The following is a 25,156-nucleotide window of genomic DNA, read 5'->3' as shown; positions in this document are numbered from 1 at the left end:
AATTACTTGTTCTTGACGTATCAAGGATTGATGGTTCCTCCCTGATAGCAGAGTCAAAGACCAATCCAGGCTGGTCAGCAATTTCATCATCAATGAGAAAATCTCTCTCTTTGGTATCAGAACTTAAAGAATTTGTCCCATGAGTTGGACTGCCAGGTGTATCTGGGGTGCCTAAAACATTATTGCTGTTAAAAGAAAAAAAATCTATTCAACTGAAAAATTGATCCAATTTATATATAAATCTCTAAATGGTTGACATCTTTGTCCCTTTAATGATAACTATTTATTAATACCTGGTTTACTGAGGTTTTGGGGTGGAGGAGGAAGAGGTTCGACTGAACTTGGGGAACTGCAGCTTATATCAGGGGATTCTGGAGAGGTTTCATCTTCCAGCATTCCTGAATTTGAGAATGCTGCTAGTGTAGCAAATGTTGGGTCTTCTATCCTTAGAAGAACAGATCTCAATGGTTGATTCATTGTTTCTAAAGAAAACAAGTAAATTTTTATTGTAATCTTATTTTTGTTAATGTTTTTTTATTTACCAGGTGAGTGATCAAGTTCAGATATAGCAGAACAAACCATAGACTCATCCATTGCCATGGCTTCTCCAGGCCCTGCCCAAAGTTCCTCCTCGCCCGTGCTCTCCTCTCCACTACTCTGATGAATCTTCTCACTTGCTTTTTTATCCCTGCTTTCAGAATGTGATTTAGAATAGAAAATGTATTTTTGTTTGGTATTTTCTAACCTTCTTTGTTTCTCTTCGCCTTGTTTGTCGTCTTCGTTAGTTTCAAGGGTGGGTGGTGTAAGAACTACTTCACGTCTTATCCTCTCGGCAATAAGGGAATGTTGACCTTCGTGTCTAGTCCCTTGAGGCGGACTGGCTTCTGCCTCAACCCTCTCATTTCTGTCCACTGTCTGAATGGGAATAAGGTCCCTTAAGTCAAACCTTTTCCCAGGTGCTGGATTGAATACCATCTCCATTGGTCTGGCTTTCTGCAAAACAAAAAAAACTATCTATATTTTAATATCTGTACAAAAGAATTGATAATTCATGGTGATAAAGTTCAGAAACTATAAATAAAATTTCAAGTACAATGAATTCAGACATTAACCTGGTTATTTGTCGCTGGTTTTGTATGGGCATGTCTGAATTTATGTCCAAGACTTGGACTGTGTTCTAGCTGTTGAATTTCCAGCACTGAGTTATTCCTGTTCACCTTTTGGTCATTCTAAAATAAAAATAAAATCATAATAGAGTTCAAATTAGTGTCTGATTAATATTTTATTACTATCTGCGAGGTACGCGCAGTCTGGTTGTTTGCAACTGTTTTTGCCCTTTTATCAGCAGCAGTGGATCCATAGGAAGAACTATAATTGGCTGATGTTGGTATCCTTGCAGTTGCCTGATGCTTATAGCTTGCTTGACTATCTGAAGGTCCCCTTCCTATATCAGAATTGATACTGGTGTTTGAATTTGCTACACTATTACAGTTGCTCAAGTTGCTTGAATTATTTTTTTGGCTTGGTTTATTGTATCTTGTTTCTGAACGACTCCTTGCACTTAACTATAAAAATCAAACAAAAAAGTTATTTTCCCTTCATTGTTAAAGTATAAGTTTAATTACTTTGAGTGCAGAAGAGGAGATAGTGTTTTTAGCATGCCCTGACTGGCCTTCTTGCTTGAGATCAGACACTTTATTTGAGAGCGAAGGTGGAGGGACGAAGCCAAACCTGTTAGCAGCTTTGCCTGTGTCTTTTTTACTCCTTCCGAGCTTAGGCGTACCTAAGGAGTCACATTTTAATTTTATTATTCATAAAGAAAATTGAATTTTCACTAGTACCATTTCTTAGTTGAACAGATGTCAATTTAATTGGCTCAATTGTTTCTCTAGTAACTTGTGCTGCAGGAACTGAAGGAAGTGCTGGAGGGGCTGTTGGTGGTAAAGATGGGCTTGGACAAAGAGGTGGTCTTTTAAAGCCAAACCTAGTCGCCTGTCCTCTTGTAACTGCTCCTTTTCCCCCTTTATCCATCTGGAACACGAAAGAACAAAGTGAATTATTTCAATATTGATTTTTTTTTCAATTTTGAACATTACAAACAATGTTTTCAACGTTTAAAGTACTAAAAAATGTCGGCTGTAACATGTTAGAATTATTAAGTAGAGAGGCCAGGTTTGACAAAGTGTGAATAAAGTAGGTGTTATCGGGAAAAAATCTCGTTCAATACTCAAAAATAGTTTTGGATAAAAAATTATCTATTTCTAAACATGCTTCACTATCAAAAAAACGAGTGCTACTTGTTAAAAACCTTAAATACTGTCTGTTAATTTGTTATTTTGATATTATTCAATATAAAAGTAAGTGTTTCTCTTAAAAGAAACGATTGACCACAATTGACCAAAAAAAAAATCTATGATTACTGACGTTTTGTATAACATTGTTTGAGAAACGTACAAAAAGATCCGTTGCCCAAGACACTATATCACGAACAAAATCCTCTGAAAAGAAATTTTTATTTTCCAAAATTTAAATGAGCTTAATGAAACCGGACTCGACGATTTACACTGTCCACGTGTTTTGGGCTGTTTATATTTGAAAACTCCAACATAAATTTATTATTATTAGGAATTGCTAGCCATAGTGAACATGAAAGGCTTGTTTTGACACTAAGCTAGAACCAACATTGGGAAAATTACACCTGTTCCAATACAAAATTAATAAATTCCAAATTATGAAACAACAGGTCACTAAGAAACACACAATTCTTTTTAATACTTAAGCACAGGTTAAGTCGGTTAAACTAATTCAAAACAACCGAAGGGAACGAATTTCTATTTTTATTTAAAATAAAAACAGTTCTATATGAAAGCAAAAATGTGATGTACATTTTTAAAGCAACTCATTCACAACAACAAAGCTTCACAATTAAAAATAAAAGCAAATGTGAAGAAAAACTAACATTTAAGGGTGTAAACTAAGTTATGGACTTATGTCGTAATAGATTAACTTTAGCTGCACTAACAAACGAATTTCTGTGTGCCCTGCACGTAGAGGTTTCTATTTCCTCAATTAGCGGACGTGAATTCTTTTTGCTCCAATGCTTTGTCCATTCATACTGTTATTTTATGTAATGTGTTATCAGGAACTGGATTAACTTTTGTTAACTGGAAGAGCACTACAAAAATAAAAATCCACCTAATTTAACTGTCAATATTATATACGTAAATTAGTATTTCAATAGTAAGTTTAAATTAACTTGGATATTATTTTTGTTATTAAAAAAACTAGTTTATTATTAATAAAACTCGAATTATCGAAATAATATAAATAGAGCATATTATTTTATCTAAAAAGTTAAAATAATGAAAAAAAAACGTTTAAACGAAACAAAAGTGCTCATTGAAAAATTACCTATTTGGAACAACAAATTATATTAGTGTGTGCAATATAGATTGTATTAAATATAAATATATGAATAGAATTGGAAAATGTTAATGCGAGGAGTGTTCAAAATAAAGTTTAAAGTGCAGTATCGTGTCTCCGTGATATAAATATGTAGTAAATATAGTTTGATTTGTTAATCCAGAACTAGGAGAATGATAATTATTCAAAACTACTTAAACAGTTGTCTCAGTGTTTCAACAAATCGAATTCGAAAAAAAATTTCCACTCTGTACAAATAACGTATAACAGAAAAAACAAGATAAGAGAAAGACGAGAGAGAGAGAGAGAGAGAGTGAGAGAGCGAGAGATAGATAGCTAGCTAGATAGATAGATAGAGAGATAGAGAGAGAGAGGGAGGGAGAGAGAGAGATAGAGAGAGAAAGATGGAGAGATAGATAGCTAGATAGAGAGATAGAGAGACAGGGAGAGATGGAGAGATAGATAGATAGCTAGATAGAGAGATAGAGAGAGAGGGAGAGGGAGGGAGAGAGAGAGAGGGAGGGAGGGAGGGAGGGAGAGAGGGAGAGAGAGAGAGAGAGAGNGAGAGTGTGAAGGAAAGCGTGCGGAAGTGAGAGAGAAAGAAGACACCGTAATGAGAAAAAACAGTAGAGTGAGGTAGAAAGAGGATCTGTACATAAATGGAAATAAATCATGCTAAACAATTCTGAAACTTATATATGTGCAATTCATTCCTCTATTTTTAAAATTAGCTATGATACAAATTATTAAACATTTAAAATATATAAATATACAACATATATGAGTGGTTTGAAAAACTGTCGAATTCGTTCGTCGAAGTTCGTTCGGCATAATTAACATAAGTTGTACATTTATAATAAAGATCAGTAAATTGGAAACCATTCGTGTTTTGTGTGTGTGTATGTGTGTGTATATGTGTGTTTATGCAGGCCCGCGAAGTTTTGTTTTATGTTAAGTTTTCATTAAAATAGAGAGGATAGTTTTTGAAAAAAAATTTACACACAAGTTTTATCTTCAGATATTCTGTAGCTAGGTTGCGCATTAAATTAGCACCTGCTGGCAAAAACTACAGTTAATAGAGAAAAAATGTGATTTATTTACAAAAATTTTTTTTTCCAATATCCTATTTTTCGAACAATATCTTTGTTAAAAAAAAATTGTCTCAACTCATTAAATTTACCTTGAATACAGGACTTCACGGATCCGCAAGGTTTCGAATTTTCGCGTACCCAGTCATATTCTATTGATAGAAACACTTGTAAAATTTCTTGAACGGGCGTCGGAGCTGTGACTAACAAACTGATAGGGTCGGAAGGACGTAGCGACTGATCCAAACAACTTTTGTACGATTATGAAGAAGAGTGAGAGTCGAGATAACGAGCCGTTGACGCTAGAGAGGGAGTGAGCGAGACAACAAATAGTAGGAGGGAGATTGAATAATTTAGAGGAACTGGCACATGTGCTAAACTACTGTACGTCCTGTCCCCTATTGTAGTAATTTCAAATGGAAATGATTTGTAAATGAGAAATGATGTTTAGATTGTAGCGTTTCGTTTTTTCGTAAAGATTAATTTTAACCAACGTCTTTTTGTAGGAAAGAATCGAACTTAAACTTAATGCACAAAAGATTTGAAATCTACATCATAATATACATTATGAATATGAATTTTTAATTTATATAAAATAATTTATAAATTAGTAAAACATTCAAAGGTGTTGCAATAAACCAGAGATAAATTACAATAAAAATGTTTAAATTTTGGACATTTATATCTTTTTTTGTGTAAATGTGAAAACGAAGGCCGGCTTAGAGCTTGTGTAAACTATTGTGAAACCGTCTTCCCAGCTTTTAAGCCAAAAGAAGGCCGTTTCCTTAAATGGTTGTGCTCCTGTCGCCTATACAAATTCTATTATATTATTTATTTAATTTGTTTTTTCTTAATTTTTGACCAAACTTAATGTATTTGCAAGCAAAATCTGATCTAATGTGGTTTACTGATTCACACTATAAGGAATTCGGATTAGGATTGTGCACATGTCTCGTGCCTCCACCTAGTTGTGGCCCCATTAAAAATAACGTGAGAGACTTTCTCACTCTTCCCCACAGAGTCTGCAGGTATTCTTCGACGCGTTCCATCATCCTTTCTTTAGATAATCTGAGATAATCTTTGTTTCAAGTGAAAGTAGTAAGCATAGACAATAATAACTATATCTTCTTTGTCTACGGGTTAAATATCTGTTTAAAAGTGGATTAATCGATTCATATTGGGCGATTCCTTACAAATCTTGAAGACCCACACTCCTTCCTTACTGATTTTTTTCTGTACTCATCGATCCTTAGTCGAAATGATCAGGCTAATTTCGTCAAAAGGCTCGAAGGTCGTTAATGCATTCTTCATTTTTAGCATTTAAGCATGGCCAGTCTATTCTGGCTCAATCTGTTACCATTATGTGTTGTCATCGTTTTAAGCGTTTCATAATGAACCGAATGTGAATACGAATTTTTTTTGTAGTGGGCTTGAAATTTAGCGTGGGATAGGCATTTCACACAAGGAAAAGGACAAGATGCAACTGTGATCACACTGTATGCTTATAATCACTATCGTCAACATCTACATAGCGCATCGTAAGACGACTGAAGATGACGATTTTAGTTGGTTTTATAAAACGTTACGAAGTTAAATGAACTAGATATGACACTAATGAGTGGACTAAAGCGTATTTATTACTAAATTGTAAAATCCAAAGTGATTATTTAAACACCAGTTTTAATGAATAAAATGCATTAAAAAATTTTCATTGTTGACATACAGATTTTAAATATTTAATTTAATCCATTTATATTTAGTGGTCTAATTGACAATATTAAATTATTTCAATTCATGATTCTTTTTATGTAAGGTCTTGGTTGAGATAAAAAAGTGAGTGTCACGAGCGGGATTCGAACCCACGACCTTCGGCTCAATACGCCTCTGCTGTAACCATTTGCACTATTGTGACTTCTGAGCTCAGCTCAAGTGGTTAGAGCAGCGGCGTATTGATCCGAAGGTCGTGGGTTCGAATCCCATTCGTGACACTAGCTTTTTCATCTCAACCCAGAACTTACATAAAAAGAATCATGAATTGAAATAATTTAATATTGTCAATTAGACCACTAAATATAAATGTATTAAATTGAATATTTAAAATCTGTACGGCAACAATGAAAAAACATTTAATTGTTAAACATTTAATTTTCAGTTACAAACGGTCAAAAAAAAGCCATCAAATCATCATAAATATTAAAAGTTCTATTAAAAAATATTGAATGTAAACAAAAAAAGACTCTTTGGTGCAAAATTGAAGCAAGCTGCAAAGCGTCAAAATTTAAATTAAATTATTCTTTTTATGTAAGGTCTTGGTTGAGATGAAAAAAACAATCCCGCTCGTGACACTAGCTTTTTCATCTCAACCAAGACCTTTCATAAAAAGAATAATTTAATTTAATTTTTAGGTCGGTGACATACTAAACTGGTGACATAACAGTACTCAAATGTTCAATTTTCCCTTGTTCATTTTAAAATATGGGGAATAAAAGCGAGTTTACGGTCCCTCATCACCCTAAGATTTTAGACCGGGTCGGACCACGACACAATCAAACCTTCAATTTGAAATTTCTTATATAGCAACGGTCTAAGCTTAATGAAAACTATTATCTCCGTTTTATTACAGTTCGTTTAATTTAACGAAGGTCACAGAAATTTCCTATGCAGCTCAATTTTTTGTTTGACCTGTTCGATATCATCGATGTCTATCCTCCAAGAGTTGTTAAAATATACAAAGAACAGGATGAGTCCAAGGATAGAGCCTTGAATAACCCCAGCTTATACTTGAAATGTGGAAACTCGTAAAAGTTAATTTTCTTAGAGATTTTAAATTTTGATTATTTGAAGATCGTGAGATGCGGTCTGGTGTGACGTAGGTTTTAGAAAAAACATTTTCTTTATTGTGCCAACGTTTCGGTCTTTATTGAGATCATCTTCAGGGCCTGGGATTTATAAAAATTGTTTAAATTTTACAAATACATGAAGGATGTGAAAAAAATTCGATGTTCAAATAATCATTAACTAACGGTCACTAAACACCACACATTTTAATTTGTTTAAGGTTACAATTTTCAAAAAATTAATGTCATAGAGTTTTCAAAGTGCTCTTTGCTTTGGTATAATCAAATTTACTGTTAAGAAAAAATTTTTATGAGATACGATGAACTTTAAGGAATTTTTGTCAAAATTTATATTTTATTCAATTTGGTACCAAGTAACAATGAGTGTATAGAACAATTAAATAAAGAAGAGTGGAGAAACTACCTATTAGCAGCACTCCTACTATGCAATAAAGTTGTGAAAAGTTGAAGAAACCTGAGAAGTGAAATATCTCGAATACAATTGTGAATCAGTTTGAACAATCTTTCAGTCCAATTTGACATATAAGATAACTTCCTGAAATATTAACATCGATTCACGGGACACCCTGTACAAACCAAGACAACGTTCTTTAAACTCTAGACAAGAATTTAGAAAACTGGTAAAAGTATATTTTCTAAGCGATTTTTTATTTTGTTTGCTCAAGGTTACAATTAAAAAAAAAAACTCATATTTTTTTAAAGAGCTTTTTTCATTGGTGTAATAAAATGTATGATGTTCGTTGATCGACCAGCAGATAATCTATGAAGGGTTCCAATCTTCGTAGACGTCATTAGACAGATGAAAAAAGAGACTAAATGCTGGGTTAAATAAATACACAGTAACATACAATTAACAATTAATGTAATATTACACCTCTACGAAGATAGGAACCCTACATATAATAAAATTTACTGTAAGATAAACATTTTACGAAATAAAAATGTGAAAGATTGAAGTAACCTTAAAAGTGAAATATCTCGAATACAATTGAGTTTGTAAGTTTGGACAAAAGGGACTTTTTAGTCCGATTTGACATGAATGACCTCCTCAAGCATTGACGTCCTTTATGTATTCTTTATTAGCAGAATTGTTTACAGTTTAGCAGTTGTTTAATAATGGTTATTAAGTGTTCGTTTAGCCGGCTTTTTATAATAAATGGGCAAAATAATTTTTACTCGAAAAGACTTTTGGAAAATAAATCACATCGATGTCTGGTTTGCAGTATCTTTAAGTTTATCGTACGTGCCCTGAGTAACATTTAAGTCACGTCGGCTGTCGTTTTGGTGCACTGTTTGTTTTCCTTAGGTTCTCACAGCACACGTACTTTCATAAGAAATGAAAAGGAAATGCTGCAACCGCCGCGAGAAATTACGTCTATTGTCTTTTTGCTTGTTACTTTTGTCATTTAACCGGCGAGTCTTTTATGTGTACCTGTTTCGACATGAAGGGAAGAAGTTAACCTAAACTATTTCAATTGAGAGTTTCGTTATATATTTTTTTTTTTGCAATGAGTGGTCATGTTTAGAGAGAATGGATAAATAAATACAATAGAAATTTCATGTACTCGTTTTAACTTCTTAAATAACTTCCTGCCATCTTTCAGCCAATTTTATCATACACCTTTTCAAAAGCTTTTCAGATTTTGAGTTTTAAAAACTCGAGTCGCAGTACTCTTTCATTGCCGAATCTTTTGTATAACAATGACCGGAAAAAAGATGCGATAGTCTGAAGGAAATATATTATGAGGAAGCACGTTCCAGCGGGACTGTGACAATTTTTGCCGCGTCATCAGCTAAAAATTTGCCCTTGTGAGGTCATGGAGGAAAACGTCTCGATTTCTTTTCATCACGGGCAAATTTTCTTTTAATTGAGACAATTGTCGTTGGGAATTGAGAGCGGCAAGTTAATCTAGATTTACTCGGCTTTACATATTTCTGTTATTATTAAACCTTGCATAAAAAGAATAATTAATTGAAAGAAGTAACTTGGTCAATTGATCTCTAAAACGTAAATGGATTAATATTTAATAAGTAAAAGAAGTATCACTTCACTAAACAGCTCCCCGTGACCACGTCATACGCTGAGAATCTACCATTGATTACACGACATTTGAAAATTGCAAAAAGACGGAATATTCGAACGGTTGTAGGTTGAGATGGAGAGTTGTCCGAGAGGATTGAAGTCTCGATAGCTCAAGTGGTAGAGTAGCGGCGTATTTAGCTAAAGGTCGTGGGTTCGAATCCCGCTCGTGACACTGACTTTTTTATCTCAACCAAGACCTCGCATATAAATAATAATTAATAGAATGAAGTAACTTGGTCAATTGACCACTAAAACTTAAATGGATTAAACATAATTTTTTTTCACCTCCGACGTTAATCTTTTGAGAAAAGTGTTGTTATCAGGTCATAACTGATAAAAAAAATCTAAATGCATTAGTAAATTTCTGTATCGAGTACGGCATACTAAAGTTCAAGTAAATCGGAAAATAAAAACCTTCTTAGGAAAATAACCGTTATCTGAATTATCTCTGCTATCTCATTCGTGTAATACATCGTAGATTGTTATTATGCAATAAAAGTTTAATTGTCCAGAGATAAAAGCCCTTTATAAACTTATCAAATTGCGGGTAGCACGCTCATCAACGGATTTGCACTATTATTCAGGCCATCCGACACGATTTGACGCGTTCTTCCTTATAATAATTAAATCTATTAATAAACATTACACATAGTTAATTGACAATTAATCTGTATTTCGTTTCAATATTTAAGGGCGCTATTTGTAAATAAATTGCGAAGTTGAATAAAAGAAATCTAAATAATTGCCGTGAAGACGGAACTAAGCGTAGCGTGATGCCTGATTTGCCTTTAAATAAGAACTGCCATGAAGTTAGGGCCCGCAGTCTGGCAGTATGATTATTATGTAGTTTTAGAACAGAGTTAACCTAGGGTAAGATGATATATTTTTTTAGTTTTCAATATTCTACGAGCGGAAAGGTTTTTAAACGAAACCGTCACGTATGAACTTTGACCCAAAACAGCTAACGGCTAATTAAAAATACTGGAATATCGTGTTGAGGTTCAATTTAAAAATTTATATAAAAAGGCTGATTGACAAAACACACTGGCAAACCACTGAAGACGTCTAAATGCGGCAACAGAGTCACAGACAAAACCAGGATAGATTACAGCTTCATTTTTGTAAAATGTTATCTATTTAGATATTTATTTTGATAATTTTAGCTAAACTGAGCAGTCACCAAGCAATTGCAAGTATAATAGCATAATTAAAAGCTTATTAAAAATTAAATATCCATAAAAAATACTCATAAATTAAACAAAGCCAACTCTTTCAAAGTATAACGTATGATAAGCATTACATTCCAATGAAATTTATTTCCTTTATCTTATCTACCATATAAATTGATATATTAAAAAAAAATTAAATGAACAATCTTATTTGACAACACATGCAGGAATGAATTTATTTTCCCTATAACATAGGTGGGCGTTTGAAGATTTCTTTTTGCAACGAATAACAAATTTGTGAGGAAAAATGTACAAAAGAACTACTTTTTTAAATTATTTGTTTATTTTTTACGAGGGTTCGCAGCAGCAGAGGTTTTATCAACCCTCGGGGTGCCGGTGTTTTTGAAAAAAAACCCCATTTGTAAGTATGTCGGGTTCGAATGCAGGGCCGCTGGATTCGAACCCGGAACCTTTACCTTACAGTTATGAGCGCCGTGTCAACGCGTAAACCGTTGCGGCCACCGACGCCTCCAAGAATCACTTATTAAAGAATATAATGTGATGATAACATTAAGTAAAAGTAATAAATATAAACAGCCTATTAAACATCATCACATAAATAACAAGAAATAACAATTACTAGTACAGGTGAACAAATATTGTCGAACAAAATAATAGCACCAATGGACTTCCATTTTGATCATGCGCGACCCTCTATTCGTCTAAAAAAGTTTGTAACTTCTCTACACGTTGCTTCTTTAATTCAAACCATGTTGATAATTCTATGCAACTAAGTCAGCCTGAAGTTCCTGGCAATAGCAAGCTTTAAGTATTTATTTTGATTCACTTGAAGTCTGTTGTATTAGACTTGCGCGTGTAACTCTATGAAGGACAGGCATATAATAAGATTGGTTGTGTTCTGCATATTCCAGGTTCCTTCTCAAGCAAAGGAAATAGTACTCAAGTTTCAGCTTTATATTTAGCAACAAGATTTTTTATGTGATTACTACAATTTATCTTCGAGTCTAGTGTTATTGCCAGGTAAGTTAGTGTCTTAAGTCAGTCAAAAGACTTTCCCTCGAGCAATAATATAGGAAAGCAAGGGCCTGCATTTTGTGAAAACAATGCAACCGGTTTTATTTATGTTAATTTTTAATTTCCGTTTTCTATAGAAATCCTTTTGAGTTTCGTGTTAATATTACTGGCAATTGCATTAATTCACCAGGAAATCATTAAAACGCAATATAGTCAAAATAAAATGCCAATTGATAAGATTTATGTTTTGGCACCGAATTTACAAAAATGCAAAATAATGTAGGACCCAGAATCGAGCCTTGAGGGACACTTGCGATGATATATTTATATGCTGTATATCCATAGCCGTTTCAATTCCACTTTTATTGGGTGATAATTTCCCCCTATTATTAATTCGTACTCGTTAACTCTTCTCCTAGTATGCCTAGAAAAATTTCAATTTTCTTTCAGCCAAAAAACACGCACCTCAGTAAAACGCCCTAGAAGCTTACATGAAGCAGTGTTAGAAATAGTTTCGTCGGCCCTTTGCCCTTGTTTTCTTTCAAAATCCAAAGTATGGGGAGGAAGGCTTAAATAGAAGTCTAGCAATGTCACAATCAAAGGAAATTATTATAGGTGTTGGATAATATTTTACGCAAAAAGTTGAACATGTAAGATGTGTTTATAACTAAGTAGGAATTTAACTTTTTAAGGGAAGAAATCAGGGAACTTAAGGGGGAAAATACTCAACTTTACAATGAGTTAGATGCCACGAAGAAAATGTATGAGAAGCAGAACATGACTATCGATCAGAGAACTAGTTTCTTTATTTGTCTACCTTTGCGCCAAGTACGATATTTAAAAGTTGCGTTACGCAGGAAAATACTTGAGTGAAAAAATACTTGTGCTAGCAGTATTCGAGGACAGTCTGAAGCTACTGAATTGTTAATTCAGGTAGTTCTTCATTGATGGTTTAAAATTTAAAAATTCAGATGGTATTCAGGTGTGAAACAATTTGTTGAACTGTGATCTATCAACTCTCTTAAAAAAGTTTGTGTTAGGATACTCTCTATACAAAATTTGGATAGACAAGACCATTTAAGCAAAACATTTGGGGACCGAATCGTTAGAACGTCCACGTCGTATTTGCGAAGCTAGGAGTTCTGGGTTCGAATCCTGTACAACCCCTGGCTTTTTAAATGAAAATAATATGGAAGTCTTATTGTAAATTGGTTTGTGACGGTCCACCGGGTAGTTGGAAATTTTTCTCGATAAGACCATATAATCTAAAAGTTTGGGGAGAGTAAAATCAGGCCTAGTGGTTATGGCGTCAGACTCGCATTTGCCACGCTAGGGTTCTTGGATCGAATCCCGGTATAGCCCATGGCTCGTCGCGACACCCACCGGTAGTTCGACGTTTAAGCCGTCTTGTAGGACAAGATTTATTTTAATTTATAGTACAAAAAATTATTTTGTTTTGCATTATGCCTATAGTGTAATTTCTATAGTTCTCTTTTCTTTTTATACGATTTCAGCAACAACCTCCAACAGACGGATTTTTATTCGGTTATACATACGTATTTGTAGTAGATTATCCCATTTTTTGTTAATAAATTATTTATCTATCTATTTATCGTGAAACTCATCTGTAAAAATTTTGATTGACATGGACATTTAATCTAAAAATTTGGGAAGAGGAACATTCGACCGAATGGTTTTGCGTCCGACTCGCATTTGTCTCGCTAGAGGTTCTGGGTTCGAATCCCGGCACAAGTCATGACTTTCTGATTGAAAATAATATGAAAAATGTTTTCTGGTTGGCCCCTCGTCCGCGACAACTTCCGGGTACTTGGAAGTAAGCCTTTAACTGTAATTGTTACTTTTTAATCTAAACATTTATTTTATGTTTGGTTGTATGCCCTAGTCTAATTTTGTTAAGGTGCCACATTAGAAGTGCTTTTTCGCACGGTGCAGTAATTTTATGTTTATTTCCAATAATGCTGATTTCCAAAATCAAATGTTTCATCTTGCCATTTCATAGAAATAACTATCCACAATTATTATTTATTGGATTGATTACAAATTCAACCTTGTAATAAAATAATTCGATTGTAGTTTTGTCTTACATCACAACAATTTTTGACTTTCCTCATCGTTTTTGCTTTCTATTAGTGAGCGATATTACAGGTCGTGTTATTACGAATTTCACTTTCTTTTTTTCTTAGCGCCGTTGAACGACATTGAACTATTTTCTTATAGAAATTTATAGTTTACATTTCTAATAAAATATAAACATCAATAAATGTTTAAACATAATAAAAATCTGCGTTTTGGTTTTTGTATTACAATGCAACCTAATGTTTGGTCGAACAAAACAATATTTTGCAACTGTTTACATGCAAATATTTGCAAAATCGACTCTAAGCCAATTGGAAAGAACCGCGAAAAAAACACAACTCCAATCTTAAATTACATAATTTTGAATTTCTACTGGGCGATAACCATGAAATTGTTACCTTTTTCTTTCCCCAATTTTAGAAAATTTCTATCGTGATTGGATCATCCAGTTGGATAATGCTCGTTAAACAAATATTTAATGAAAATGGCTTATTAATTAGAGTAATATCACAGCTGTATGTTATAATTAACAATTAATTAATGTAATCAAAGCCTTTTAATAATAACCAATTTTTTAAATCTATGATTGTTTTTGTATTAAAATCCTTTGTTTACCATGACGCATTTCTTTCATCAGTAATTATTGATATCATCGTTTTTTTTATTAAAACAACTTTATCTTTACAATCAGAAAAGTAACCACGACAAGATCACACGACCCCGCCCAAGCTGTACGCCCAGCGGACATTAAAAGAGCAATGCAACAAAAAATGAATTGAAAATCTTCTGGGCCAAAAGGAATACATCGAATTGTTTATAATTAAAAAAGAGATTGTTCACTTGTCTGCGGAGGCTGGGTCCTGAAGGGAAAAGGTTGCGCATAGGTCAAACGTGGATCTCACATGTTCACCTAACTGGATTGTATTAGGCCAGTGCCCATTTAGGGAAATTGTATTTGTAGAAACAAGAATAAATAATTTCTAATAACAATAATAAACCTCGATATCTCGTATGACCGGACTTGGGACACAGCAGCGGAAACAAATCATACCTCAGGCAAGTAAATAATTTAACCAGAACTTAGAAGTTTAATGTTCATGTTTATTACAATTAATTAAGGTTTTTAGTTGAGATGAAAAAAAGTTAATGGTACGAGCAGAATTCGAACCCACGATCTTCGGCTAGATACGCCGCTGCTCTACCACTTGAACTACCGTGACCTCGATCCACTCGGACATCAACTTCCCATCTCAACCCCACCTTATGAGTTTTGAAAAATGGCAAAAAGGAGGGAAAACTCATAAGGTGGGGTTGAGATGGGAAGTTGATGTCCGAGTGGATCGAGGTCACGATAGCTCAAGTGGTAGAGCAGCGGTGTATCTAGCCGAAGATCGTGGGTTCGAATCCCGCTCGTACCATTAACTTTTTTTCATCTCAACTAAAAACCTTAATTAATTGTAATGATTTAATTGGTCAAGCGGACCACGAAATTAGTGAATTTAAGTTCATGTTTATATATTACCTGTAGGAACGAATGTACTTATTAGCGAAAATGGATGGGTCAGAATCCTCGCTGCCCGAGTAATAACGAGTTCTCTGAGGCAGTGAATGAAATCTGGTGTGTGAATGTAATTTATTAGCGTGAATGTTCCCCCATGAATGTAGCTTGTTTCTCGATTACCAAGAAATATCTACTACTCTAGAGCAGTATAAATAAAATTTGATATAAATGTGATTTATTAGCGTAAATGGAGGGGTTTCACCTCAATTACTCAAAATATATCGAGTACTCTGTGGCAAGTGAATGTAGCTTGATGAATGAATGTAATTTATTAGCGTGAATGGAGCAGCTTCTTCTCCAATTGTACTGAGAAATGTCGAATAATCTGGGGCTGAATATAATGTGCGAATATGATTTATTAGCGTGAATGGAAGAGCTTCCCCAATGGCCCTGAATTCCGAGTACTCTGTGGCGGTATGACGCTAACCAGACCATCATAATTTTAAATATCTTTTTATTATATATATAATATATTTTGAGTTTATAATAAGTTTATTTTAGCCTTGACCGATATGACTTTGAGGTACAGACTGTCTGGCTGACTTTTTAATTAATACTCACAGTAGATGGGTATAATGAAAAGTTTTAAACACTGATTGTTTTATCAAAATTTATATCACTGTTAAGATTATCTAACTCAAATTTCAAAAGTATATTATATTTTCAAAATTCCTCAATATTATTATTTAAGTTGGGCACTCTCAACACGACTCACCAGAATGACTCATTTACACAGAAAACAAACACTTTGAGCCCTGAAGATGATTTCAATAATGATCGAAACGTTGGCACGATAAAGAAAATGTTTTTCTAAAACCTACGCCACACCAGATCGCACCCCATGATCTCCAAATAATCATTATTATTTAATATAAAAATATTCATGAATACAAATTAATTTGAGTTTTATTGATTATTGTACGGTTTGTTGTATATCTATTAATTATTTTAACTAATATTACAGGAAGAAATACAAACTAACAATGCGACGGAAAATAGTAAATTTTTTTCACAACCACAACACGGATGTTCAGAGGAAAATGGAACGTTTTTTAATTGCTGGAACAATGTAACACGTGTTAATTAATCAATTATTCTACTCCGTTTATGGAAAGTATTTCATATAGACAATTAAGCAGTTATCTCATTATTAAATTGGAAAATGGGCTGTTTCTTTGGGTCAATTTAATCTTCTCGCCTCCCAGGGGGAAAATAAGTCGTGGGAGGATTATTCTGCGAATCCATCGATCTCTCTTTACGATAATATCTATATTGTACTTTTTACTATAATTTTCTTTTCAGAGCAGACTTTCTAAAAGAAGGGGCTGTCAAAGCTGAAGTTTCAATGGTTTATTTTCTATATCAGCCTGATTAATTAACAGGCGTACAATTTTCCAATTTTGTTAAAAACCAGTATATATAAGAAAATTTAAACAATATTCGATCGAAGACATTTTACGACTTTTTGTAAGTTTATCGGTTCAACGATTTTCATTCATCGTGTGCCATTAAAACGGTACTCTAGCTTTTCCAGAGCTAGGCTGTTTAGTTTGGACATCTTTTTACATAGTACCACCTCAATTGTTATTTACATTTCACACAGCTACTTATTGTATAAAACTCGAATGGAAAAGATACGCCTTAAAAGAACCTCGGCAAAACGAGTAGAGAGAAAAAAAATATGCCCGGCGTTGTTGCGCCGTTGCCTCACAGCTTTAGTTACGGTTCTTACGTTACTCTCCATCCGAGGAGCCAAAAAGTAAAACGAAACAGCCAAAAGAATTTGTTTGAAAAGTCTGCCCGGTGTATACGAAATAACTTGTGAAAATTTGAAATGTTTACATTTTAAATAAATGGTGGAATGTCTTAATGATTAACGTGAAATTTAACACAAAACTATTGTAAAAAAACCTTAAATATAAGGCTGGAGTGGTCATAGGAAAAGGATGCCAATAAAAAAATTTCTAAGACAACAAGAATGCCATTCCAGAAGCCATATTTTACATCTCTAACCCTGCAAAACCAAGAAATAAAGCTTCCAAAGAATTCTCATACTAGAAGTAATTCTTGACTAAATGTTAGCGTGGAATGCATAACATAATAAACCAGGACAGACTAAAGGTACAATAGATATGCCAAAGATACTGGGGTAGAACTTGCGGGCTAAATCCTAAGATGGCTTTCCGATACCCTTAACCATCCTTAACCAACCATATGGTCACTTGTAGTTGACGCCCTCTTTAGCAAACTTACATAAAAAGCTTTGACGTACGTTTAGGCGGATGACGTTGTTATAATAATCAGAGGCACATTTGCCCAGACTTTAGTTGAACTTACGCAAAGTGGCTTAAACTTAGCCATGGTGCCAGAATAAGGGTCTAAATACATAATGGCAAAAATTATTACATTCATAGAAAAAAGAAGCTCAATCTTACTTAAATCCTGCAAAACCTACAAATAAGGCATTCTGAAAAATTGATATATGAAGGATTCTCGATCAAAGGTTAACGTGAAATCTAACCTTAAGGGAACCTACGAAAGAGCGCTAAAAATACAAGATGGGTTTGCCAAAAGTTGGGGACTAAAACTTAAAATGAACTTATTGTCAAATTGTCCGACCCATGATCAGCTTATGCAACTTTACAGTTGGTGGCCAAAAATAGGAGAAAGAAAAGCATAAGGAAATTGTACAAAAATCTAAAGAATCGTATGCTTTAGGATCATTGGTGCTATTAAAACAACCTCCACATCAGCAATGGAATGAATTATGAAACTGACATCCTTACCTATGAAGGAATGAATTATGAAACTGACATCCTTACCTATGAAAAGTGTAGTGGCGATAAAGATACTAAGAATACATCGGACTGGAGAAAAGAAGCATCTAGCAAGTGCTAACCCTACAAAATCGTTGACAAAGATGAAATTACGGACTTGGCTACAATCATACTATACTTATTATACTATACTTTGATAACTCATTCAGCATAATGATTGAAAAGAGAGCTAAATGGAAGAATAAAATAAAAAATAAATCCAGAGTATACAGATGCTCAAAGATAGGAAATGATGTCAACTAGAAGCACCATATGGCTTTCGGCCCCACCGAAACTTTAAGCAAAACTGCTAGCTATAGAAACGTTCGCACAAGAAATAAACAAAAATATTTCAAAGGTGGAACAATAACCATTCTTTCAGACTGCCAGGCAGCTCTATGGACTCACCATGGTTACGAGATTAAGTCAAAACTAGTCTGGAACTGGCTAATACCCTGATAAAAGAGGGATTTGCAAATAGTCTAATGCTAAGTGGGTCCCTGGCCATGAGAGAATTTCACGCAACGAAACAGACCACATGCAGCATAATTTTATGGCATAGATAACTACATCAAAAAAGATATAGAATTTTGACTATGAAACAAGCAATAGGCATACTCTCATTAACAATTAATGAAGAAAGAAGATATTCTAATCAACAGAAAATATTTAAAAACCCTAAAACGTATATTTACAGTCCAAGATCCAGTAAAATAGTACTTAAAAAAATTATGACCATGATGACAAATGACTATTGTGGAAGAAAGAGATAAGTGAACATATATACAACTGCCTTTCAGTAGTTATGAGTAGATATTGTACGTACCAAGGAAAGCCATACTTTCCATATAACTTCATACAATACCCATGAGGAAAATCTGTATTGCATTAATTTCATTAAAGAAACGAAAGTCGTGCAGGGAAACCAATAACGGAGAACGAACAAATTAGACGAAAGTTTAACTGCTTTAAGGGGGAAAACTCATACAACTCCAAATGGTTGGGGAAAAAAGCAAAAAACCTATTCTACCACTCTGGTGCAAACCTTTAGGGATTCAAATGTCACCATCATCCTTTATTTTACCCATGGTATCCAGAAGATCTGGCCATGGTTATATCCCCATGACCGTATGTCGACGTCAATAAAAGAAATGGTGACCGATATTAAAAAAGCACCATTGGTTTTTAGTTTGTTATCTGTATTAGTTATATTATAGCTTTAGTAGTAAGTTATGGCAAACACCGTTATCAAAAAAATGCAAGTTTAAATTTTAAGTTTGATAGAAAAACTGTCGGTCGTCCGTAATATTGTGTGCTGTATACTCAGTACACCAATAGAATAAATGGAATATTAAAAGCTAAGTGGTAATTTTCAACAAAACCCAATACCATAGAATGTCATTTTCCTTTAACAGAGGTTAAAGTTTAATTTTTAAAAAAGTGTCAGTGCCTCTCCCTGCTTATAACCTTGACTTTAAGGCTACATTCCGGTCAATGTGGCATTTTTTTAGCATTAATATTTCTTAAAAAAATCATCTTACTAAATAGCTCGAACAGAATTTTAAAAACTACAGAAATTTAACATCATTAGTTCGGAATGACAAATTCGTTCTTCCCGATTGGTGTAATTCTTATTTATTTGGCACTCCGAGCATTTCGACTCTGAACTTTATACACATCTCGATCAAATGAATAGAGTTTTCGAACGCAAATTAAATTTATTATAATCAGCCCGAATAACAGACAATGTTCAAGAATTTAGCGTCTGACACTAATTCACAAAAATGATTGGAGTCAGTCATCGCCTTGCCACTCCCTGCTTACAACCCTAACGTCACTTTTCCGGTTGAGTATTTACAAAAGACGGCACATAGAAAACTAATTAATTTAAAAAATTGCATCAAAAACCGACGTAACATCATTAAATTTTAATTACGGCGGTCGTTTTTTATTTAACAGTTAAATGAAAGAATAAAATGTCAGAAAAAATCATGATAATTTTATTTGTAATTATTGTAAGTATTATTATTGTAAGTATTATAATATAGTTATTTAATTTCGTCGGAACTAAGAATTATTGAACAAAATTAATAATAGAAAATTTGTTCTGCATTTTTCTTACGCCTTGGTTAAACTAAGGTAAATACATTGATACATCCAAAGTATTTCAATTGGGCTTTTTATCTTATTTTAAACGAACAATATTTTAAAATTTTGGATTCAACTTTGATACTAGCATTTTAATTGGAGACGTTTTTAAATATCTGTTCTAGATGTTTCGTGTCGTTTCCCAGGGCCGTACACGATTCCCCGGCTCCCTTCACCCTTGGAGAACGAGCATTATGTACCGTCGTTATTTCTTCCATTACGTTATCTTTTTTTTTCTTCTTTTCTTTTTTTGCCTTTCACCGCCCCCACCGATTGCCTCACGAGGGCTCTGCGCCTTTCTAGATTTGACCCGGAGGATAGGGAGAATTCCGTCCTTCGGCACGAATTGCCACGATTGTTCTTTTCTTGCCTACTTCCTTTATCCGGACAGTTGTGCTTCATAGGACTGGAATGATTTGGAAAAGAATTTCACCGAAGTTTCGTAGGCGAATGAAGGTCACGTTGTAGAACTGCACCTTCTTTAATAACCGGTGTTATAATTATTTTACACAAAGTATTATTTCACTTGAAAGCACATGAATCTAAATCCATTGAGAGAGACAGAAGAAAATTCAATAACATTTGCTTTATCACGTTTTCTTAAAAATAGTGTTAACAATAGAAAAATTACGATTATTCAGGATAAATTCTGTAATAGATTTTGTACACTTTCAATTGCAATTCATTATTGACAAGAAAAATTTTTTCTCTTTCTTTTTGGGGTTAAACTCTCGTTAAAACGAGCATTTTTTATGTTGAATGTTGTTCAGAAGAAGGGTTAGAAATCAGAAAGCGAAACTAGTTGGAGAAATGTGTTAAGTTAAATCACTAATCGATAAAACGATCTCCGATTTTAATCCAAGTAGACCGGATATTTGTGAACTCGCTCTTGTAAGTTGACCTTTTCAAGCAGCATTCATTTGCTGCCCTCACAACCCCAATTTCTTGAACAGTGCTTGAATGCATAAGAAATAGAATGTGTTTGGCCATCAATACGATAATTTTTTATTAACAAAAAAAATCAAGATTACATTGATTAAAATGTAAGCAAATATTTTCTCCAAAGATCGACGAAAGAAATGAGTTCTCGTTCTAATTGAGTATAAAATTTAGTAAAACCAACATAAAAATATGAATTTTAATTTAATTTTAGATCAACTTAATCTGATGTGTGAATTTGATTTATTAGCGTGAATGAAGCGGATTTTTCCCTTATTACCCCAAGGGATATCGAGCACTAGGAGGCAGTGTGAATGAAGCTTTATGTGTGGATGTGATTTATTAGCGCGAATAGAATGGCTTCTTCAACAACCAACATAAAAATATCAATTTTAATTTAATTTTAGATCAACTTAATCTGATGTGTGGATGTGATTTATTAGCGCGAATGGAATGACTTCTTCTCCAATTACCCCTGAGGAATATCGAGTATTCTGGGGCATTGTGAATGAAGCCTCATGTATGGATGTGATTTATTAGCGCGAATGGAATGGCTTCTTCCTCAATTACCCTGAGGAATATCGAGTATTCTGGGGCAGTGTGAATTAAGCCTTATGTGTGGATGTGATTTATTAGCGCGAATGGAATAGCTTCTTCAACAACCAACGTTAAAAATATCAATTTTAATTTAATTTTAGATCAACTTAATCTGATGTGTGGATGTGATTTATTAGCGTGAATGGAATGGCTTCTTCCCCAATTACTCTGAGGAATGTCGAGTACTCTGGGGCAGTGTGAATAAAGTCTCATGACTGAAAGTGATTTATTAGCGTGAATGGAAGGTCTTCGTTTTTTAAATACACTGAGGAATTTCAAGTACCCTGACAGTGTGAAAAATCTAGTGTGTGAATGTAATTGATTAGGGTGGCTTATTAAAGAATTAATTATAGAGGGGCTTATATCTAATTTCATATAGAGTACCCTGGGGTACTGTGAATAAATAAAAATGTTGAGTAATTTATTAGCGTGAATGAAACGGATTCTTCCCTTCTTATCCCGAGGAATATCGAGTATTCTAGGGTAGTATGAATGCTCACCAGACTACCAACATTTTAAATACATTTTTAATATACGTATAAATACTTAGTTTGCAAAAGTATATTATTTTTGAAATTAGGTATGTGTGTTAAAATATGAAAAGTATAAAAAATTGTAATAAAGACAAGTGTGTTGAAAATCATACTTTTGTGTGTGTGTTGTTTGCTTGCTTGCTCTAGTGTGTATGTACTGGTGTTAATTAATTAAGTTTACAAGCAAAATTGTTTGTATGTGGTTTAATAAATTTTCAGTTGTTTGTTGTTGTTGTTGTTGTTGTTTTGAAATAAGACAATCTTAGGCTTTCAGTAAATTTTTACAACGTTATAATTTTGATGTATTAGTGGTTTAATGAAACGCAGGAAAGAAAAGCAATGTCTGGACTTTTTTCTATTCGTACATAAAGTGAAATATCAAAACAGGTCTACTGTCGGATTCTGGAAATTATCCCAAAATACCACACGCATTTGATATCCCGTTTGAAAAACCGATCGCTGACCGTACCTCCCCCAGTGAAAGGTAGATTAGCAAGTCTTCCGTTACTTCTCCTCATTTTTGCAAACAAATTCCAACCGATTAAAAACCTGATTAAAAAAACGAAATACTAGTGTTTTCAGAAAAAAAAAATCAGTAAAACTAACATATTTTTATGATTTTTCTGCAATAAAAAAAAATAAAAAGAACTGACCTGCTGCCCATGGCTGTAGGATTTTGAGACGAACTTGTTAAATAATCCACAAGTGCAACTACAAACCGGAAAGAGGACCATGTTTCACCAAAACAGTTCTTTCCTTTGGCAGACCACAGCACATGACACGGTTCTTTGTTGTTGCCCACAGGCCGGCGTCCTATCTGGACCTGGAGGACGTCGAGACGCCCACCCGCTCCCACTTCTCGCCCATTCCCATTATCCCCGCCATCCGACCGGGAGAACAGTGAACTCCTGACCACGACTCGTCCTGCAGAGAAAGCCTGGTATTTTTTCCCACTCGGCATTTTTAAACCACGATCGAATGCGAATTGTTCAACCGCTGGGAAAAATGAGACGAAAACAAAAGTTGCCTACTGTCACAATAGCTCCACTTTTTTTTTTACAAAACAAAGGTGAAAACCCTCCTTTACTACTTTTCACCAATTTTCAATACTCCATGCACTCTTTAAGTTTAACAAATGCCCAACAAAATGAAAACACAGGAAATATAATTAAAAGCTAAAAGTACTAAATAAAAAATCAAATAATTATGGTAAACTTATATCTAATAATGTTGATAAAACGCGATTGTGCCTTGTATCGTATAAGCCAAATTTTATAATTTTACACGAAAAATATTCACTAATACTAATATAATTAGAAGAAGAAGAAAGAAAGAAAAGAAATGCTTTATTTACATGTCTTTCAATTAATTAAGGTTTTTAGTTGAGATAAAAAAGTCAGTGTCACGAGCGGGATTCGAACCCACGATCTTCGGCTAGATGCGCCGCTGCTCTAACCACTTGAGCTATTGTGACTTCGGTCTGAGCTATCGTGACTTCTGAAGCTGATTGACCGAAGTCACAATAGCTCAAGTTGTAGAGCAGCGGCGTATTTAGCCGAAGGTTGTGGGTTCGAATCCCGCTCGTGACACTGACTTTTTTATCTCAACTAAATCCTTAATTAATTGAAAGATATTAATTGGTCAAGCGGACCACGAAAACTAGTGAATTTATTTACATATTTTGTTCTGCATTAGAACATTTATGTATGCATTTAACTTAAATTTAAATAATATAAAATAAAAAATACTACCTCGAAGTGTTTTACTACATGAGAAGATTTCAGTCTGTCGGGGTTGTCTACCAAAAACAAAAGTAAAAAAATAAAGTCTTTTTTACAATTTTGGTAGACAGATGAATATCATAACATTGTCAATACCAAAACAAACAAGCGTATCTAGATTTAATCTCATGAATCAGTTCGTATCTGTATTGCCAAGATTGCCGCGCATACTGAGCCAAAATTGCACAATTACTACGTTGGTAAGAAAAGAAATAAGACGCGCTTTTGAAAAGGACCGTATTCCAAGAGATCACAATCAAAACTAGGACAGAATGGATCATTAAATCATTCATAAAATGGAAAACGTTCTCCTTTGCCCCGGAGGTACTCATGGAACATGTCATTTATATGCCCTAACAATGCTTAGTTAATGTCTGGATGGATTAAATGTAAAATGCAGTGTTTTGTTTAGAGCGTAATGACTGGAAGACAGTACTCTGCTCAAGAATTTTTCTTTGGCTGATTTTAAATTTCTTGATAAGTTTCTTCGGAAGCTCTGGCCAGGCTATGAAGATTCCAGTTTTAAAGGAAAAATTACATCCCAAATCCCTCACCAGCAAATTCCAGTGTGCGAACCAGGCGCAGCCCTGTCTAAAAATTTACGTGTAGTAATTTTAGTAAAACTGGAATCTCCATTTATGTCATATCCTGCAGATTATCATATGCAAATTAAGGGTGTGTGAGAAGCGAGGGGCTAGGTTAGTTTCCAAAAACAGCATACAATTGTAGAGCTGGTTGAACCTCAAGCATCGTTTAATAGATGTTGGCAGTGAAAATACTTTTTTGATAAAGAATCTTAATACACTTTTGCAACCCCAGACATGATATGCACACACCAATACAGAAAGGCAAGCAACGTTGAACAGCTTGACTTTTGCGGACCAGATACAGCAATTTTTTAGCGGATGCTTCTGCTTTGTACCTGGCCAAGGAAAGCTAGGGTGATAGGATGACACCTAAATACATATATTCTTTACAGACATCGATCCTACTTCCTTTTCTGAAGCATCAGGGCGCCCTTCTTTGCC

General features: G+C 34.1%; 1 protein-coding gene across 9 annotated transcripts in view; it reads right to left on the bottom strand.

Moving 5' to 3' along the window:
• Positions 1-25,156, bottom strand: part of LOC106663904 — a 45,342-nt gene that overhangs the window by 10,273 nt on the left and 9,913 nt on the right. For 7 of the 9 annotated variants that reach the window (XR_001340110.2, XR_001340111.2, XR_001340112.2 and 4 more), the window contains exons 3-10: positions 1,842-2,031; positions 1,626-1,783; positions 1,290-1,565; positions 1,113-1,229; positions 746-993; positions 543-688; positions 294-482; positions 7-171 (exon numbers count right to left, since the gene is read on the bottom strand). Coding sequence is in view for 6 of the 9 variants with exons in the window: in XM_014389136.2 (XP_014244622.1) it covers positions 7-171; positions 294-482; positions 543-688; positions 746-993; positions 1,113-1,229; positions 1,290-1,565; positions 1,626-1,783; positions 1,842-2,031 (1,489 nt within the window). In the remaining 3 variants the exon portion in view is untranslated. Of the gene's footprint in view, positions 1-6; positions 172-293; positions 483-542; positions 689-745; positions 994-1,112; positions 1,230-1,289; positions 1,566-1,625; positions 1,784-1,841; positions 2,032-4,603; positions 4,702-23,000; positions 23,181-25,156 lie in introns of those variants that run through there. The other 2 variants (XM_014389138.2, XM_014389139.2) reach the window with 2 other exon arrangements.

Source organism: Cimex lectularius, unplaced genomic scaffold (assembly GCF_000648675.2).
Source record: "Cimex lectularius strain Harlan isolate CLEC.00 unplaced genomic scaffold, Clec_2.1 scaffold41, whole genome shotgun sequence".
NCBI classification, from domain to species: Eukaryota; Metazoa; Arthropoda; class Insecta; order Hemiptera; family Cimicidae; genus Cimex; species Cimex lectularius.
This window is presented reverse-complemented; position numbering and strand designations above follow the sequence as displayed.